The following is a 21,141-nucleotide window of genomic DNA, read 5'->3' as shown; positions in this document are numbered from 1 at the left end:
GGAAGACAGAAGTGGGGAAAAAACCATGAAGCATGATAATAGATTATGGTAGGTCTCAGTTTCCCGTTCAGGAGTATGTGCTATAGGAGTCTCTTATTTTTTCCACACAAAAAGAATTTTTAATAAAAGACTTCCCTTGACAAACAAAATCAGAGATATCTTTATAAACCAGCAAGGAAGAAGGGTTTAATAACCCACTGGCTCCACGATCTTTTCTCTCCAATCACTCAGCTACTCCCAGCTGCATCCTGACAGGAAACACTCCTTTGAACATAGTAATAGAAGAAAGATGAATGTCTACCCTTAGTAACCCAAGGAGAATTTATTCTACCTTATTTCATATTTCAGCTGCCTCTTATCTTCTGTGCCCCAGCAGGACTGGAAAACTAGCTCTCTACTTATTACTCATTTCTTATTAAACTAATGAGTCAATTACAGTATTTTGTACCTGAGCTTTCTGGTCTCTGTGAAGAAGGAAAGGGTGGAAGGGGGAGGGGAAGGGATGGCGTGTTTTGCTGGGAGATGGTGCACTTTAGGAGAGAGGCTAGGGAAGAAAAGGTCATTGTGCCTTACTGGGTTTTTTCCATGCAAAATATATTTTAATAATATAGAAATATATTAAAGTCCTTAACTTGATCAAAGACATCATTTGAAAGTCAGTAGCACCCATCTTATAATTTGCAATTTGTCGACCATTGCCATTAAATAAATTCTTATACCGTAGTTATTTTGAGATCCCAAACAATGCAATGAAATATGAAAAACAATTAAAAATATAAATATTTGTAGTAAAGGCATGACTCTAATTCTTTGGGGAAATAACTAAATTTTCTTAGACAAATCCAAGGAAGTCAACCTCAGCACTCTGGGCCTTGCTGTTTTAATTTTTTTTAATTCCTATTTAACAACACAGGGTCCCTTACAAAGCGGAAGCCGGTTCTCTCCAAGAGTGAGTGGCAGAAGAAGCTGACTCCAGAGCAGTTCCATGTCACAAGAGAAAAAGGGACGGAACCGGTAAGCTACACCGATCGACAGTTTCTGAGTAGATGTGTTGGGGGCAGGGCAGGACAGGTTGGAATCTATCTCGCTACAAAACCTAACTCATCCTCTGCTCTGAGAATCTGGTGCCTTTCATTGCTCTCCTTCTTCGGCCATGAATATCCATCCAGTTGTGCAAACCAGAATCCTTCCTCTGGACACACTGCCCTCCGTCGCCTCGCCCACCCATTCTGCCTCCTAAATGACCTTCCCATCACTCGGCTTCTCTCCGCTGCTCTCACCTGCAGGCTGGTCCAGGCTCCCACCAGCCCTGGCTTGTGTGCATTTGCCTCCAGCTGCTCTCCTCACAGCTGCCCTTGCTCCCCACCTTGCCATTCTCCGTATGGCTGGCAAAGAGATCTTTTGAAAACAGATCTGACCACATCACCCCCTGCTCGAAATTCTTCAGTGGCTTCCCACTGCTTTCAAAGTAAAGAGAAAAGTTGAAAAGTGGCTAATAAGGCCCTAAAGGCTCTGGCCCCTACCTCCCACCCCTGTCCTCAGATCCTGCCACTTTTCCCCCTGGTCACTGCACTCCGGCCACACTGTCCTCTTTCAGCTCTCAGACCCTGGGCTTCCCCTCAGTTCAGGCCCTTTCACCCCGTGTCCTCCCCCACCACCAACACCCCGACCCATTCAAACCTACCTTTCAGCTCTCAGCCCCACTCTCACTCCCACAGGGAAGCCTTTCCTCAGCCCCAATGGGTTTGCTTTTACCAGTACTTTCTCTTCTTAGCACTTGCCATCCTTGGTATACCCCAGCACATAACATGGTGCCTGCAGATAACAGGCACTCAAAAAATAAACCGTGGTGACTGTCGCATGACTGCAGGCCACGAGGGGGACACGTTATTGAAGCTGCCTTCAGTAATCTCAGCTTTCTTTCATTTCCTGAGAGAACAGCCCTTAGTGGTTCCTCATTATAGTATGTACCATGTTTACTGTGCTGCATTTCCCAACAAGTAGTCTGTCTTAGTCCTAAATATGACCACTGGAATATAGTTATTGAACCAGGTTATTAGATATTTTCATTGGTAAAGCAGACCCCACAGAGTGGACCACAGAGCAGCGGTTTCAAAAGTTGTAGAATATTTATATCTTTGAACTTAGCAGTCCCTGCAAAATTCAGGTAAGCTGTCCATGTGCTATGGCCGTATAACCGTGGTCTCACCCTCAACTTCGCCACCGATGCTAAAGCCGTTAGACAGGCCAGCAGATCCCAACAGATTCTGGTGAAATACTGGTATTTTTGAAAACTTCCTGTGGGTGGGATTTTAATAAAGTCTTCCAGCATTGGATACACACTAGGTTTTCAAGTAAATACTGGAATGAACAAGTGAGAAGCCCTAAATAAGTGGTAGGACTTGTATAAAACTGGGGAGGAAGGGTAAGAGGGCAGACAGAGGAAATCAGGTGAGGAGGTGGAGGAGAGATGTCATTTCATAAAATACGTCGGCTAAGCATTCTTTTATGGTTGATTTTTTTTTTTTTTAACTTACTGTGCTACCAGTTCCCTGTCACTTCCTCTGCCCACTGTCCCTGCAATGACAGAATTATATTTTGAATATTATCAGGCTGTCCAGATCGCATGAGTAGGCTTTTCTAGATCACCTTCAGGTCTGGGCAGCCCTTTGGCATGTGTTTCTCATCAGCCCAGGTAGGGAGGATGCGAAACTTCCTCTTCATTCCAGATGCCCATTCGTGCCAGCGTGGGGTACAGGTCTTCGAGGGGACAGGCCAGAAAAAGACCAGCTCACCACTGTTTGGATGTCTGCAGCCAAGTTCAGGGTTTTTAAAGAGGGAAAACATCCAAGTGTGCTGAGATGGTGGGCTCAGTAGGTTAATTTGAAATTGTCCATTATGCAGCTCCCTGAAAATGTGCTGTTAATCCTACCACGAGGAATGTGAATGTTTGACCTGTGGATTTGTCGAGGTGGGACGTCTAGAGAGGACCAAGGGGGCTGCTTGTTTCCTGAGTCAGCTCTGGGACTCGGTGACCCACCTGGTGCCTCAGCTTCTCTCCATAAAATGGGACGGCGCCTGCCACGAGCCACTGCTTGTAGATTTTCACACTAGGCTCGTGCAAGAGTTTCTTTTTCTTGACATTCCTTTGACAGAGGAGATGACGAAAGGAATTGGGCAAAAATAGCCTTTTTTTTTCCCAAACAATGAGATCAGTTTACAAAATAACATTTAAAAAAATTAGTCTTGGCTCACTCATTGCCTCAAGTCTCCTTGTGTTCCTCTTGGAACCTGCAAACTCCTTAAGCCACGATTAACATAGTAATTTCATCTAAGTAGTAACTTAGGCCCTGCGAGAATCTAGCTCATTATTTAGCATTTATTAAGTATGCAGTGGCCTAAACACCACGTGAAGCATATTAAAGGCACAACCCTAATCTCACTGAGCTTTGCTTTTTATGTATCTAAATCCTGTCTTTAATTGGAGATTTCAAAGTGCTTTAGACAGTGGACTAGATTCCTGTTGTATTAACTTTTTTGAAATGGTGACCGAGATCTTACACAATCCAGAGGTGCGGTTCTCTCGCTTTTTCACAGGCTTTGATGTTCTTGGGTGAAAGGTGCTATATAAATACAAAGCATTATTAATGTCATAATTTGAATATTTGGCACAATAAAGGCCGGTCGTAAACAAGCCTGTAGGCTTCTTCACTGGGCGCATTGTAATTTTCTCTCCAGTGATATTTGCACTTTGTCAAATTAGTACAAAAATTCCTTTATTGGGAGACTTAATCTTGGATTTGGATCTGCTGTATCATGTCCTGCCGGAATTATGAGAAACCTGAACCTGATGTATCTCATTTGCTTTCAGCCTTTCAGTGGGATCTACCTGAATAACAAGGAATCAGGAATGTATCACTGTGTGTGCTGTGACAGCCCGCTCTTCAGGTGAGATAAAGATCAAAAGGTACCAAAGGAGAGTAAGCCTCTAAATTCATACAGCTCTGTCTCCTGGGGCCTTGGATAAATACATACCCATGATGTTTTTAATCGCCCTTCTCATTTGGCCTGGTTGCTATAAGGAGGGCTGTTCATTTAAGATTCTTGCCTATCTTGATTATTTCTAGTGTTTAGAGCATTAACTTCTTAGCCTATATTCTTTCTTTCTGTATCCGCAAGAAACAGCTAAAAACAAAACAAACTTGGTGGGCACCTTAAGATAAAGCTATTAGAGGTTTTTTCCTGGGAAAGTATTTAAATAAATCTAAACCATAATGGTATTTGCTTGGCCATGTGATTAAAACTGTATCTCTCCCAGGGAGAAATGGGTTTATAATTTAATTTAGAAAATGTAGAATTTTATGAGGATAGATTCCCCACAGTGCTTGACAGTAGTGAATGCCATGCCCTCTTCTATGTAGCTAAAAGTAAATTTAATTGTCCCTTGATTTCAAAGCCTCTTTTAAGTCAATCAGGATCTGAAATCTCTCCACAAAGGCTTTTTTGTTTAGACATGCAGGAAACAGTCTAAAAAAAGTAGATTCGATGAAGAAGAAAGGAAAACATCTTTGAAGTCCTGTTTTTCAGAACTTCAAAGATGTTTTCCTTTCTTTTGCATCAACCCTAAATTGGTTTAGAATAAAATATAAATCAAGCCAGCTCTGTGAATCTTCCATTAGGCAGTGCTTCATTATGTGCTTTGGGCCTTGAGCAGACTGGGCTTTCCTAGGCTGCTAATGTGGGCTGAATTTGGAAAGCCAGACCCCGCCTGCAAGGATGAGGAACGATTAGGATTGATTTTCCTTCATGCTCACGGAAGGGCAGGCCTTTGTCCGGATTCATTCACTCTGTCGGTGGCTGGTGAGGAGATAGCAGAGATGGCAGTCAGGGGAATTCCCTGGCAGTCCAGTGGTTAGGACTCCTTGCTCTCACTGCCAAGGGCCCGGGTTCAATCCCTGGTCGGGGAGCTAAGATCCCACAAGCCTTGCGGCATGGCCAAAAAATAAATAAATAAATAATAAAATAAATCTTTAAAAAAAAAAAAAAAGAAAAGACGGCAGTCAAGCTGAGATGGCCTGGGGGAAGCTAGGAACAGTAAAATGGTTGCATATTTCTGAACCATTAGTTATTTTTTGACCTTTGGTTCTATTAAAAGGGAGAAGTGGGACCTTGAGATGGCCACACTGCTTTTAGCCAAAGAACCCGTGTTGTAAAAGTATAAAGCACGGCCTTGTGACTATGCATTAACCAGCCAGATGTTCTGTTTCCATCTTTCGACAGTGAAGGCAAAAGATGTGAGGTCATCTTTGCAAGAGCATGTTCCTTCCTACATTTGAGTCTTTGTTTTTTAACTTCATTGGCGTTCCAGTTTCTGTACCTGTAAAGATGACATTCTCTTCCTACCCAATGGCCAGCCAGGTTCTGTCAGGAAATCACAGAATGTTGGGGGCAGGTAGGGACCGGAGAGACCAGAGCAAAAAACTCTGTCTAGTAGAACTTTCTATGATGATGGAAATGTTCTGTATCTGTTCCATCCACTTCAGTGGCCACCAATCACACATGGCTGTTGAGCACTTGAAATGCGGCTGATGCGGCTGAAAAACTGAATTTTTAATTTTATTTCATTTTAAATAATTTTAAATAATTTAAACTTGAAAGGCCACATGTGACCAGTAGCTACTGTATTAGCACAGTGCTCGTCCAAATTAAGGAAGCTGAGTGACCATCCCCAAAGCAGCCAAGACTAATGAGAATACCAGCCAGTTCCCCAAAAACCCTTTCATCAAGTGGCCAGTTTAATGACCTGCCAACCTGTTTGTTTCTTTTTAATCATTTAGTTTTAGTTGCAGTTTCCATTTTCATTTCTTAAGGACTTTTGAGTTTGTTCCATTTTTTTTCCTCCCGCTGCTGCTGCTGCTGCAGCTGAGACTGAGAAAAATAAGAATATATTCATAAGAATCTTGTATGTTCCAGAATGTACTCTTCTTAAAGATGCATTTATTTATAGGAGAGACAGTGTAGTACAGTGGCTAAGTCTGTAGATGTACATCCTGGCTTCATTGCTGTGTGACCTCAGGCAAGTTTCTTAACCTCTCTGTGCCTCAGTTTCCCCACCTGTAACATGAGCACGCTAGTAGTACTGAATTCATAAAGTTGTTGGGAGGATTAACTGAGTTATGAGTTAATACATGTGAAAGCACCAGAGCAATGCCTCACACATGCCAAGCACTGGATACATGTTAGCAATGAGACATTCTTAGAGACAGATCCTTCTTAGGGCCATATACATGAATGTGTCTTTGATAATGAGGAACTCTTGAGAATTTCTTCTAATTAATGAGAATCTATAAATGAAGACTATATTCCTGACCGTGCTTCCCATTCAGGAGGGTGGCTAGCTGTAGGGATCCTTGTTTGACCTCTCATTTTCCCTCTCTCTTCTGTCCCCAGTCTCCAGCCTCAGTAACAGAGAGCAGGAGTAGAAAAGAAGTAAACATTCCTTCAAATGCTTGTACAGAGTCAAAACCAGGTGAAAAGTCAACTAAACAGTTAAGGAATCAAGTGGATGAGGGATCACTGTCTCTTGGCTGCTGGGCTCCTTGCTGCCTGCACACTTCCCTTCAGGCCAAACCAGCATGGTGCACATTCTGGGGGAGACAACTCAGAGACATTTAATCCAGGGTTTCCAAGTCAAGAGCGCTCTCGGGATTTTATCACTCCCCTGGGGACTCCAGGCTGTTGCTCCATTAACCTTGGAATTTTGTGACTTTGCCCCTCCCCTGCTTCCTCTATTCCCCTCCCTTCTCTTCCCCCCCGCCCCCCGACACTGACTCTGAAAGTGTTTATTAAAATCTACTGTGAGATCACATGTTTCATGGTCATAAATCTTAGAAGGAAACTGAGAGCCTGATGTTAGTTCCCTTTTTACAGAATATCCTGACATCCTATGTGTTAATAGGAACTAAGTAACATTGTTAACCTTTTGTGTGCTCCCATTCCTTCAAAGGAAGGAAAATTCTTCTACCATGAGGGTTGTCAGTTATCACCAAGTGCCTCTGCTGCTGTTTTGGGGGCTGTGGAATTTCCAGAAATGAAGATTAAAAACAAAGCAAATAAACATATAACAAAACTAAACAAAAGAAGCACCTCTAAGAGTACATGACTAAAGATGGTCCAGAATGGTTTTAGTTTCTCGAGGGAGGGCCTTACAATCTGCTAATCATTTAAATGTGTATATTGGAATTTCTAATTCACCTTAATATTTAAGTTTTCACTCTTAAATGATATATGATGGGCCTCTCATATTACCTGGTAAATCTCCAGATTCTGTAAATTGCATCAATAAAACTTTTATTGTTTCCCATAAAATGTTTTAAGTGACTTTTTATTAGTCTTAGATTCATTCATTAAAAAAATTATTATATTCATAATTCTCCATCAAAATTCCTTTAATGATCACTAGTTTATATATAACGTTCAGTGTGGAAAAGCTATGATTAAAAGATACTTAAAATGTTTTTCCCTGGACCAAAGTAGCTCGGATGAATATTTTTGAACCCTTGGAAAACAAAAAGGGTTGCAGAGAACCCAATCTGAATGTGCAGACACTTCTAATTGGACCCACAGCTGCTCAAATTTCATGGATACCTGTTACTACTACTAATAATGATATTTAAAAAATAATAGCTACTGACTTAAGTACCACGTGTCTGACACTATGCTAAAAACAGTAAACGTAGAAAGCATCTCAGTTAATCCTCTCAGTAACCCCATGAAATAACAATGCCATTACGATTCCGAAGATCAGGACACAGAGGCTTTGCCAAGGTTGCATAGACATAACAGACAGAGCCTGGCTTCACACCCGAGTCTCTCAGAAGTCAACCTCAGAGCTATACCTGAGCTCCTGGGATCTTTTCAGGGCTCTTCGAGGTGCTCCCTCGTTGCAACTGCGTATCCGTGAGACCACATGCTCTTCTTACTACACTTCAGTCGAAACAGCATTGCAGCAGATTGAATGCACGAGCACATATAAAGAGTCAATTGTCATTTTTTTTAAGCTAGACAGTAAAGAGATTTACAAAGTTAGAAAACAGTGCAACTCTTCGCACTAAATGTTTGTTTCAGTTTGGAAAATAGAATTATTGTTGTAAAAATAGGTTATTTATGTTAGCATGTAATGAATTTATTATTTTAAAAAATAATTTAATGCATATATGTTTTTAAAATTCTCACTTATAATTTCTAATTTGTTAAGTATTGATAGACAAAACTCATGTAAACAAAAGTTCTCAGAGATCCTCAGTAATTTTGTAGTACAGAGGGGTCCCAAGACCAGAACGTCTGAGTCTCTGTCTTACGTTAGACTCTGCTGGGGTTCGTGCTCTAAACTGAGCTTCCTTCTGTGCTCATAGTCTAGGGATTTGATTATTTGCCACTTTTCCCCCCTCTTTACTCAGTTTTTGGTGTTTTTGGTTATTTTTGCAGAATTTACAATTCATTTCTTGTCTCTCCTCCTCAGATAGAGAGAGCCATTTCCCTGCCATTTAAAATTTGTTTTCCTAGTGTGATTTAAGGGAGTCATCTTTCAAAGCACTTAGAGAGTGAGTCTCTGATGAGTAGATTTGCTTGTTGCTCTCCTCCTCCTCTTGCCAGCTCCTCTGCCACCACCCCCCACCCCCAGCATCATTCGTCCCTGTGGCGCTTCCCCAGGAAGGTCCCTGCACTGCGGTGATGACTCTGGGTGCCCAGGCTGAAGTATCACCACTTGCTCCACAGCACAGCTCCTTAAACCCTCAGAGCATCTCTATAACGTAGATGTGATTATCCGCATGTTACAGATGAGAAAACTGAGGCTTGGAGAGAATAAGCAGCCTGTCCAATTTCACACAGCTAAGAAGTGACAGAGGCAGCTCTTGAACCCCTGAAGGCAGTCAGGCTTTGAATTTAGATAACCCGAAGTTCCGGTGGCTGAAGACGGCTGTTTCATCAGTTCTCACGCTTCTCTGATACGCTAACCTCACAATGCCCTCCTTCGACCACTGTTATTTCATTTCGATTTCCCCCTTTCCTACGTTTAGAACACAGGGATTTGATCTGTTTCCTAACGTGCAACAGTTCACAAAGCTCCTCACGTTTTTAGTCCTTGAGCGGGATGACTTCGACATCCCATCATCCCATTGAGAGGGATGCCTTCGACATCCCATCATCCCATTGAGAGGGATGCCTTCGACATCAAAGGAACACGAAATCTTTGACCTGATAAGACAGCGTCTTTAATAGTGGAGACGCAGTGGGCAGACTCCTGTGGAACCAGTGGTTCACGGAACTGGCCTTGGGATCTGGCAGAGGAGAAGGGAATCGAACCGTGCTTGGTAGAAAAACGATTCGGGGCATAAAATGTTCCTTGTATGGTAATAGCAGCCTTCACAGCTGTAGTGTCATGATGTCTAACACAGCTCTGAGAAAAAGTACTGCTCGGGCACCGGATGGCCTTCGTTTTCTGAGGCTCACGGGACGTCTGGCTCTGATGAGAGTGACACAGGGATCCTGCGACGTGTGGACACCTCGTTGGGACCAGCTCGCACAGAGGTCGTCTGCAAGCAGGTGGGTGTCTTTGTTTTCTCTGATTTGTTTTCCCCAGTGCCGCCCCAAATGCCGCAGAGAGCTCGCTTGTCCTTGCATATCTGGTGTGACGGCCCGGAGCACTTTTGTCACGGAAGCACCTTGGGTTTCTCCCGTGCTGCTGGTCCCTATCTCCCATCACTCCGGGCACCGCACACCCGAGAAGGAGCCTTTCCTGGTTCAAGCCTTGCAGAGATGGGAGCAGAGCAAGGGTCTGAAAGAGAGAGCTGGCCCTTTACATTCTGTTGCACAGGGACAATCAGCAGGAAGGCCGAGCCTGGCTGGCGTCCCTACGCCCCCTTCTCACTCTGCAGCGTGTCAGCAACCGGCGGAGCGGCGCTGCAGGTGACATCAGCGCGTTATTCCTCCTGTGAGCTTGGTAGGAGAGAGTGGCTTAAATCCAGACAGCATATTCACGTAGATATCCTTGGGTGCTCAAATGTTCTGGTTTTGTAAGCAGATAAATATAGCTTAGTCTTGTCTTCAGTAAAAAACAATAATAATACACTGGCTACAAGATTACCGAGTGCTCACCCAGGGACGGTGTTAGTGCTTCAGATGTGTCGTATCAGTGAATCATCACATCTCTATTACGTAGGTATAATTATCATCCCCATTTTATAGATGAGTAAATCAAGGCCTAAGTTAAATCACTTGCTCACATTCTCACTGATAAAGGAGAGAGCTATTTACCACTACTGTGCTCTGCATCCTTTCATTTCTTAATCAAATTCTGGTACAATAGACTTTTTCCCCACACCAGTGTCAAAAACTCGAGTGGGGCGGCCATGTGGGATTCATGTCTCTGGTTTTACATAAGGAGCCTTGTCCCAGTTGAGGAATGACAGAGGCTTCTCTCCTTGCAGTGCGAAGCTCACCTTGGCCATGTGTTTCCTGATGGACCTGGGCCTACTGGTCAGAGGTTTTGCATCAACAGTGTGGCACTCAAGTTCAAACCAAGCAAACACTGACTACCTCCAAGAGTCCCCTTCCCTCGCCACTCCCTCATTTCCAAACTCAATTTTCATAATTTATGTGAATGGCTAGTTTTATTACCTACTAAACCAGGCTAAGTTTGCTGCTATCACCAAGCAAGTCACACCTTCTCTAACTTACTACCTGGAGTCAGCTCAACCCTGGCTCTGGCTTTGACTGGAATTTCACAAAATGACAGAGGGGCAACCGTTTCCATTAAATCGACTTCTGTGGGCTTTGCTTGGACCAGAGGGCATGACTCTTTGGGGACATTTGGAGGCTGATGGACAAAGCAAAGAATTCCTACAAAACCACCCTGAACGTTCCATTGCAGTTAAGTTCTTCATGGACATATATAGGTGAGAGATCAAGTGAAAAGAGGAAGGAAAATATGGGGTTAGGGCTTCCCTGGTGGCGCAGTGGTTGAGAATCTGCCTGCCAATGCAGGGGACACGGGTTCGAGCCCTGGTCTGGGAAGATCCCACATGCCACGGAGCACCTGGGCCCGTGAGCCACGATTACTGAGCCTGCGCGTCTGGAGCCTGTGCTCCGCAACAAGAGAGGCCGCGATAGTGAGAGGCCCGCGCACCGCGATGAAGAGTGGCCCCCGCTTGCCGCAACTAGAGAAAGCCCTCACACAGAAACGAAGACCCAACATAGCCAAAAACAAATAAATAAATTAATTTAAAAAAAAAAAAAAAGAAAATATGGGGTTAGACTAATTCACAGTCCCAGCATGGAAAGAAGCAACGAGGAGGAGGGTTGTGGATGAGCCATGTTTTGGGGGATCCATGGGATGCATGATATTTTTTTCAAAACTTTAGACTGTTTTGAACATTCCAGTTCCAACTTCTCTATGGGCAACTTAAGTTTCAATGGGAGTTTGCTAGATTTCAGTGATAATGAATACAAGTGGCTACAAAGTTAAACTTTAATTTAGTTCAAATAAAATATTTACTAAAATCTGTTTGCTTTTTATCTAAGTCTGTGAATTTGCTCGTTTATAAAAATGACTAAATCAAATGCCAAAAAATAGTTAGTTCACGTGGTAGTAGGTGTTTGGTTACACCAATGCTGATAGCAACTCAAGTGTTTTTTACAAATTGAGTCTTGAATAATATTTTACTGAAAGTGTTTAAATCATTTTCTTTGAGACTTTATGGACAGAAAGGAGGCTTAAGTATTCTATTTTTCTCTTTATTACTGTGTTATGCATTATGACCTCTTCTTCTAGTACTTACCCTGGAAATCACAACATCCATCCTTAACTTATTACCGTCATACTAAAATTATTAATTTTTTCTACTTTTCCAAGAATGTTAACCTTAGAACATTTTAATTTCATTAACATCCTCCCATATTTTGTGTTACTATTGTCATGTATTTAATTTTATATACATATAAACCCCACAAATCATTGTTAGTGTATATGTTGATATTCATTTATGTTTACCTACATATTTGCTGTTTCTGTTGCTCTTTATTTCTTCCTGAAATCTCATGTTTCCTTGTGGGATTTTTTTTTCTTCTGCTTGAAGAACTCTTTTTTCTTTTAGTTCATGATTTCTCATGATGAATCTTCTCAGTTTTTATTGGCAAGAAAATGTATTTATTCGCCTTTCCTTTTTTTAAAGCTTTATTGAGGTACAATTGATATATTTAAAAATTGCACATATTTAATGTATACCTTTGGGTCTCCTTTTATTTTTGAAGAATCCTTTTCCCTGGACATAGAATTCTAATTTCCCTGGACATAGAATGTCTAATTCTAAACATTTTACAGTTTCATTCAATTGTCTTATGGCTTCTATAGTTTCTCCTGAGAAATCAGCTGTCAGTGCAATTGTTGCTCCTCTGAAGGTAATGTGTTCCCCTCCCCCCACAACTGTTTCTGTGATTTTCTCTTTTTATTTGATTTTCAGCAGTTTGTAATGTGCCCTGGTGTGGTTGTCTTTGTATTTATTGTGCTTGGGGTTCACAGAGCTCTTTGAATCTTAGGTTGATACTTTCATCAGTTTTGTTATTATCTCTTTCTTTTTTTCCCTAGACTCTCTCCTTTTGAATTACACAAATTTTAGACCATTTATTGCACCCCACATATCTCTAAGGCTCTTTTCTGTATCTTCCCGTTCTTTTAAATATCTGTATTTCTATGTGGATATTTTCTGTCAACCTCTTCTCTTATTTACTAATCTTATCCTTTTGCTTGTCTAGTCTGCTGTTAAACACATCTTATGCATTCTTAATTTTAAGTGTGGTACTTTTGTAGTCCTAAAATAACCATTTGATTCTTTTTTATGGATTCCAGTTCTCTGTTAAAGTTCTCCGTCTTCAACAGACAAAAACAAAATTCTATGAGGCCTTTCCTCCTGAAATAGGTTGAACTTTTAATCTCTGCTCACAAAACTGATGAAAAACAGTGCTCTGCATTTCAGAGGCTTTCCACTTAGGGTTTTAGCACCCTGACCTACGCAGATCCCATATTCATCAAATGTGCTAAGATGAAAAGTAGCCATTTACTTAGGGTCCCCAAGTCTCTGTTATAAATGCTCTGCTCATTTCTGTGTCCCCTAGCAGAAGCCCTTTGTGGGTACAAAGCCTAAATTCTCAGGCTCTTGGCAGAGTTTAGAATTGGCGAATGATCCCAGGATAAAAGGGGCTCTGTGGGGTTCTTCCCTCTCTGGAGTTGTGGCAGACAGAATAATGGCTCCCCAGAAATGTCCATATCCTAATCCCCAGACCTGTAAATACATTACTTTCATGGTAAAAGGGTTTTTTCAGATGTGAATGAATTAAAGACCTTGATACAGGGAGACAGATTATCCTGGATGGGTCCATTCTAATCACATGAGTCTTTAGAAGTAAACCTTTCCTGGCTGGGGTCAGGGAGAGATGTGATGATGGAAGAAGGGTCGGAGAGATGCTGCATTGCTGGCTTTGAAGATGGAAGAAGAGGACCATGAGCCCAAGAATGTGAATAGCTTCTAGGAGCTGGAAAAGGCAAGAAAATGGATTCTCCCCTAGAGCCTCAGAAAGGAACACAGCCCTGCCGACATCTTTATCCCAGTGAGACTGTTTTCAGACTTCCGTGTAACTGCAAGGTAATAAGTGTGTTGTCTTAAGCCACCCAGTTTGTGGTTGGTTGGTAACAGCAGCAATAGAAAACTAGTACAGGAATCTTAGCCCCTTTATTTCTTGTTACCTCAGAACCTTTCTGTTGTCTACAGAGATAATAATTTGTAATTACTTAATAATTTATAAATTAATAAATGTAATACATATTTATAAATTAATAAATAATTTCTGTATTTTGCCTAGCTCTAGTTGTCCTGGATGAGAGTGCTGGTATGCTGCTAGCTACTCATTGCTCCTGGATAATAGCTCACAGTTTTAGTATCCAACGCCTTTTAACTTTGCCCTCACAAATGTCCCTGTGAGGAAGACAAAGACAATATGTTTTTTTGCTATTTTGTATTTGGAGTGGAAGCTCAGGAAGGTTAAGTGAATTATTCCAAATTAGATAATGCTTAAGAAGCCAAGTCAAGCCTACAACACAGGTCTCTAGACAACACAGCCAGTCCTCTTTCCATTATTATAATGTCTGTGACCCACAATCAGAATCAAGCACTCCTATTTTAAATTATTTACATACAGTTACTTTAAGTGAAAAATTTGCTGAATGTTAATAATTTCAAACAATCATGTAACCTCTACCACAATCAAGATACAGAACAATTCCCTTACCCTAAAATTAATTAATCCCTCCCCCACCCCGACCCCAGCCAACTACTGATATTTCTGTCACTAGAGCATTGCCTTGTCTAGCATTCTACATAAATGGAAATATATAGTATGCAGCCATTTGTATTTGAAGCGTTTCACTTGGCCTAACAGTTTTAAGATTCATCCATGTTATATTGTGATTTGTTCCTTTTTGTTGCTGAGCAGTGTACCATAGTCTACCCATGGGTAAACAATTTATCTATTCACCAGTTAACAGACATTTGGGTTGCTTCCACTTTTGGCTGTTACAAATAGTGCTGCTATGAACATTTATATACACACTGTTGTGTAGACTTACGTTTTCATTTCTCTGGGAGTGAAATATATATTTAACTTCATAAGGTACTGTGTATGTTTTTCCAAAGTGGCTGTTCTATTTTGTATTCCCAACAGCAACAAATGAACATCCAGTTGCCCCACATCCTTGTCAACACTTCCTTTTTTTCCCCCCTACAGATGGCCAGTTGCCCCAGCACCATTTGTTGAAGACTTTCTTGAATGTCCTTGACATTTTTACAAAAATTAATTTACCATATAAGTGTGGGTCTATTTCTGGACCCTCTGTTCCATTGATATGTCTATCCTTATGGCATTATGTTGATTAATAATTGCTTTATAGCAAGTCGTAAAATCAGATCAATATGGGTTTCCAGCTTTGTTCTTTTTCAAAATTGTTTCGGCTATGCTGGTTCTTTTGCATTTCCATATAAATTTTTAAATTATCTTGAATTATATTAGATCAGTTAGGGGAGATTGACATCATAATAATGTTTGGTCCCCCGATCCATGAGCCTGGTATATCCCTCCATTTATTTAAGCCTTCTTTAATTTTTCTTTAAATATTTTGTAGCTTTCAGTGTGTGATTCTTATTTTGTTAAATTTATCCCGAAGTGTTTTAATTTTCTTAATGACATTATAAATTGAGTTGTTTAAATTGTTTCTTGCTGTTATATAGAAATACAATTAGCTTTTGTGTTTTGACCTTGTATACTGCAACCTTGCTAAATTGACTTTCTTAGCTTTTTTCTGAATTCCCTAGAGTTTTCTGCATTCACAATCATATTGTCAACAAATAAGACAGTTTTACTTCTTCCTTTCCAATCTGCCTTTTATTTCTTTTTCCTGCTTTATTCACTACCTGGGCCTTACAGTACAAAGTTAAATCAACATAGTGAGAGTGGGTATCTTTGCTTTGCCTTGTTTCTAATTTTAGATAGAAAACATGAAATCTTTCACCACTGAATATAATGTTAGCTGTAGATTTTTCATAGATGACATTAATCAGATGAGGAAGACTCCTATTCCTAGTTGCTGAGAGATTTTATCATGAGTGTTGATTTTTATCAGATTTTTTTTCTGCATCTATTGAAATAATTATGTGGTTCTCCTATATTTTATTAATGTGGTGAATTACATTGGTTGATTTTCTAATGTTAAACCAACCTTGCATTCTGAGATGAACCTTACTTGAACATGATGTATAGTAGTATCCTTTTTGAATCCTGTTGGGTTTTATTTTCTAATATTTTGTTGAGAATTTTTATATCTGTGTTCATGAGTGATATTGCTCCGCATTTCCCTTGTGATGTCTTTGATTTTGTAATCAAGGTAATGTTAGCATCATAAAATGAGCTGGGAAATGCTCCCTCTTCTATTTTCTGAAAAAGTTTTTTTAAGACTGGTATTATTTCTTCCTTAAATGTTTGATGGAATTTACCAGTGAAGCCATCTGTATCTGAAGTTTTCTATGTGGGGAGGTTCTTAATTGTGGATTCAATTTCCTTAATTTATATAGGTCTGTCAAGTTTTCTTAAGCCACTTTTGGTAAATTGTTTCTTTTAAGGAATGTGTTTATTTCATCTAGATTGTCAAACTTGTAGGCATTAGATTGTTCATAATAGTCTCTTATTATCCTTTTAGTGTCTGAAGGGCATGTGGTGAGGCTCCTTCTTTCATTCCTAATACTGGGAATTTGTGTCTTCCATTTTCTTGATCACTCTAGCTAGAAGTTTTTTAGTTTTCTTGGATTTATTTCAAAGGGTAGGTTTTGGGTTTACTGATATTCTCTATTATTTTCTGTTTTCAGTTTTATTGATTTCTACTCTTTATTCTTCCTTTTGTTTGCTTTGGGTATAATTTATTCTTCTTTTTGTAGTTTCTTAAAGTAGAAGCTTAGATCATTGAGTTTTAGACCTTTTTTTCTTTTCCCACATAGGCATTTAAAATTCTGAATTTCCCTGTATACCCTATTTTGCCTACATCTCACAAATTTTGATATGTGTATTTTCATTATCATATTTATATGATATACTATCAACATATTTTCTAGTATTGCCATGACACCGCCCACCCCAACCCCGCCACCGCCTCTGAGTGCACCCCAGGCTTCTCTTAGCCCTGGGCTAAAATCTGGGCAGATGAGACCAGCTGCTGTGGCTCCCTTGTGCCTTCTTCAAGGAGAGCTTGCATTCTTCACTGGAGGTCATTTGCTTCTTGTTACTCTCCAGTACTTTCAGGTAGTTGCTCTGTGTATTATGTTCAGTCTTCTGGTTGTTTTCTGCAGAAGCACAGTCATCTGGAGTCACCTTAGTCATTGTTCTTGGAAGTGGAAACGTAAGACTCTCAGTTGCCAGTACTTTTCTCAGTGGTGTGTCCTCCTTTCTGGCATGGTCTCCAGAACTTTAATTGGATTTTTATTCAATGATGTTGTACATTCTTCTGGTGATATACATTCTTCCTGGCTCGCCAGGAAGCTGTACAGATTAAAAATCAATGTTTTAGAGGCTCATCATTGAGAAATTTTTCTGAAGCCAAAAGCTATTGGCCAAGTCTTAATTTAAATTTTTTCCAACCTATAACTCATGGCTATGCTCTGTGGATTCACTTCTTAATCTAAGATCCTTTAATGGGCTTGAGGGGAGTCATGAACCCCTGAAATTGTTTTTTTAAAAGTGACTTACATGTGTTTTTTTTTTTCTGGGGAGAGTTTTTTAACTTATCAGATCTTCAAAGGGGCCCTTTGCCTAACACTGATTGAAAACCACAGTGCATGTCAGTGGAGTTACGGGGCCTTGAGTATTGTCAAAGACGAGGTGGACAAGACCCTTGTTTTGACTCAATTTTCATAAAAGATTGTCATCCCTAATTTTGCTTTATTGCTTTTTCAGATGTATATATTGGCCTTATAGAACACAGAAATATGTAACAGGTGGTCTTTAACAGAGGAATTTATATTGTGATTTCCTTGATACCTAATAGCCTTTTTTTTTTCTTTTCTCATAAATTCCTAGGGAATAGGTTCCAGCAGCTCAGACGCCCCTCTGCTGGTTCTCACACAGTGGGCTTCTCTGGGTGGAGCAGGCTGGGCTTTAGTTGAATGCAGGTACCTTTGTCTTTATCTTCCTTCTTTTTCTGGTCATTCTCCTTCACGTGTTTCGGAAAGCTATCTCAGGTCTGGGAGTGCTTCATGTGCACAGAATGTACATTGATTCTCTTGGCAAAAATCTTGCCCTTGTTGGTTTTCAACGACACCAAAGGCATGCCGATGGGAGCAGTGGTGGGGCATGCGTTTTTAACCGTGCCCTTCCCTTGACATCTGCAGTATCACCTTTCTGGCAAATTCGCATGTACATGGCCAAAGAAACAACTCCAGGCTTTCTAAAGGCCTAGAGAACATATAACACGTTCCTCTTCTCTTTCCCTTGTGCCTGTAATTTTGGTGAATTCCTGGAAGATGGAGGTTCCAGCCAAAGGCCTTTTAACTCCTCTTGTGGTATGTGATGAATCAAGATATTTTGTGCTGGATACTGGCTATGAATACAACTTATGTGCTGTAGTCTGGCTCCTAAACTTTTGTGGGTTTTAAAATATATTCATTATATTACAGCCAGTTGAGATCATGTTGCAAAAATGTAAATCACCGTTAATAGCTGGTTATTATCATATTATAAAAAATATAAATCATTATTAAGGACCACAGATTCCATTTGCTGGATGTTATGCTGTGGGTTAAAAAAAGAATCGCTGGTGCCAATTTCATTAGCCTGTCAGTTGGGTTCTAATATTTTATTTTTTAATCCCTGTATAACTGTTTGAGGAAATGTATTTATTCTAGAGAAGAAAGAATTCCAGGAAGAATAGTTGTATATTTATATGGTGGCCGTTTTTACTTGATATTAGATGTTGATTTCCATTTTTGTTTTTTTATTTCCGGAGGGCCCACTCTGCTTGCCTCTGCTCCTTTTCTTTTTCTTTGCACCTGTCACAGCTTAAAGAAATTGAAGTTGCTCTAATTGTCAGCGACTATGATTCAGGCTGCTGGGTTCTCATAGCATCTCAGATATAATCTCCCAGACTAAGAGGGTGGGAAAGACCCATTCAGAAAATAATGACTAATCAGACAGGATCCTTCGCCCCATTCATTGCCTACCTTTGGAGCACTCTTTCTCAAGGTGATTTGCCTGATTTCAGGTGTGCTTGCCACAGCTGTTACATTCCCACTCTGACCATATTTTCTTTTAAGAAGCACCTTTCCTAAAAAATAGAAGCACCGATTGCTGCACTAGTCTACCCTGCTTTCTGGAGGTCTCTGCCACTCACTCCAACCAAGTACTGTGTGAGCGTTCTCACACTGAAGCACCGAGTAATGCATGCAGAGGAATAATAGCAATTTAACAGAAAATGGTTTTCATCTGCTCTCCAGGCATGTCTTTCTTTGGCCACAGGAGAGAACCTCAATCATTTTTTATTGAATTAACAACTTTATAGATTAACCTCATATCCAGGAACTTCATGCCTACCATCAAATCAGCACACATACACACAGTGTAAAAAATAAAGGAGATGTAGTCAGAAAGAAGTTGAAACCATGACTTGTTTGAATAACTACAGAGAGTTATGACTGATGAAGTGATCATTGGATTATGTACTGGTGGATTGGAGCACCTCTGCTCCTCTTTGTTCACAGCAACAGCAAGCAAAAAACAAAACAACACCCCATAATTGTTTTGAATTATATCTTAAGATCTAGAAGGAATGTCAAATGACTAGAGCAAAGAGATTGAATTATATACTTGTGTTAAAAAAATAAAATATTAAATAACATATAAACTGCAGTGCTGCAGTGAATTTCTGACACAAACCATCCGGAGCTGCACCCTCTCCACAGGTTTGGGGCATGATCCCCAACAAGACTGCCCTCGTGTCAGATGCCAGGCACATTTTGGGGGTCCCTAGGCCACCTGCACTTCTGACCAACTGGCTACAATCCAGGGGTGCTCTTACGACCCCCTCAGCTTCAATAATTCACTGGAATGACTCACAGAACTCAGGAAAGTGCTATGCTTATTATTACAGTTTTACTCTAAACAATACAAATCAAGACCAGTCAGTGAAGAGACACATAGGGTGAGGTCCCGACACAGAGCTCTGGCGCCCTCTCCCTGTGGAGCCAGGATGCACCACGGTCCCGGCACAGCCACCGGGAGGCTCACCCAAGCCTCAGCATTCAGAGTTTTTATTGGGGTTTCATTACCTAGCATGATTGATTGCATTGCTCACGTGATTGAACTCAATCTCTATTCCCCCTTCCCTACCTGGAGTCAGGAGGTTGGGCTGGCTGATATCTCGTGGCTCAAAGCTAAAATCCTCTCATCACATGGTTGGTCTTTCCAGCAAGACCAGCTCCCACCTGAGTCACCTCCTTAGCATAAAATCAGGTATAGTCCAGTGCTCATTATGAATAACAAAGACTCAGACATCCCTCGGGAACTTCCAATGGTTTAAAGGCTCCATCCCAGGAACCCAGGACAAAGACCAGACAAGTTCTTTATTATATGACTTTTAGGAAGTAACACTACATATAAAAAATTACAGGGTGTTTTTAATACTATATTCATAGCCTTAAATGCTTTTTTTATTTATAAGAGAAAATAAATGAAGTTAAAGATTCATTTAAAGAAGTTAGAAAAAAAGAATAAGGTGATCTTAAGAAAAATAGAATAAAGAAATGACAAAAGGAGACATTAATGAATTAGGAGAAAAATATAGTAAGAGTAAAACATCAAAGAAATGGGTCTCTGAAAAACAACAGTATAAAACAAACTTCTAGTAGTTAATCTAGAAGAAAAGAATATTTATCTGAACTAAAATTAGATATGAAATGCAGGGTATAAAAACAGATACAGGAAATTTAAAAATTGCTAACATGCTCTTGTAGAGCTCAACTGAAAAAGATGGGTGAAGTGTATGATTTTTGCAGAAAATATTAAGTGATCAAAATTACTATAATAAAATCTGTAATGCCCAAATAGACTAATGTGCATAGAGGACTAGAAATTATTCATAGTTGCCTGCAAAAATGACTCTGGGCCTGGAGAGTTTCATGAGCGAGTTCTTTCAAACCTCCAGTAATTCCTGTGCCATGACATAGTTCCTGGGTTGGTGGGATGAGGGAAGGGGGAGAGAAAGTCAATTTAATAGTTGGGAAAATAACGTAACAATGAACATTAAATCCCATCCAAGGTAGAGGATAACACAAAAGAAGGAGATCTATAAACCAATTTCACCCAAGAAAATAGATGTGAAAACATTAAGCAAATTTCTAACAAAATCATTTCATTGGGATATTAAAAGAATCATTTGGCTTTTACTCTGGTCAGTATGAAAAATTAAGATTCTTTGGAGGTCACTCCAGTTCAAGACAAAACAAAAATAGAACCTGCATGAAACACTCCTGTTTCCAATTACATTGCTTGGCC

At 40.3% G+C, this 21,141-nt stretch overlaps 1 protein-coding gene across 3 annotated transcripts in view; it reads left to right on the top strand.

Moving 5' to 3' along the window:
- The window catches only part of MSRB2 (methionine sulfoxide reductase B2), a 38,882-nt gene that overhangs the window by 8,200 nt on the left and 9,541 nt on the right, over positions 1–21,141 (top strand). Inside the window, exons 2-6 of one of the 3 annotated variants that reach the window (XM_036839287.1) lie at positions 914–1,014; positions 3,872–3,948; positions 9,459–9,606; positions 17,674–17,765; positions 18,597–19,446. In XM_036839287.1, coding sequence (XP_036695182.1) covers positions 914–1,014; positions 3,872–3,948; positions 9,459–9,606; positions 17,674–17,765; positions 18,597–18,675 — 497 coding nt within the window. In that variant the 3' untranslated portion in view covers positions 18,676–19,446. Of the gene's footprint in view, positions 1–913; positions 1,015–3,871; positions 3,949–9,458; positions 9,607–10,490; positions 10,996–17,673; positions 17,766–18,596; positions 19,447–21,141 lie in introns of those variants that run through there. The other 2 variants (XM_036839294.1, XM_036839297.1) reach the window with 2 other exon arrangements.

This window comes from Balaenoptera musculus, chromosome 2 (genome assembly GCF_009873245.2).
Source record: "Balaenoptera musculus isolate JJ_BM4_2016_0621 chromosome 2, mBalMus1.pri.v3, whole genome shotgun sequence".
Classification (NCBI taxonomy): domain Eukaryota; kingdom Metazoa; phylum Chordata; class Mammalia; order Artiodactyla; family Balaenopteridae; genus Balaenoptera; species Balaenoptera musculus.
Note: the sequence above shows the minus strand (reverse complement) of the source record. Positions and strands in the feature narration are given on the sequence as shown.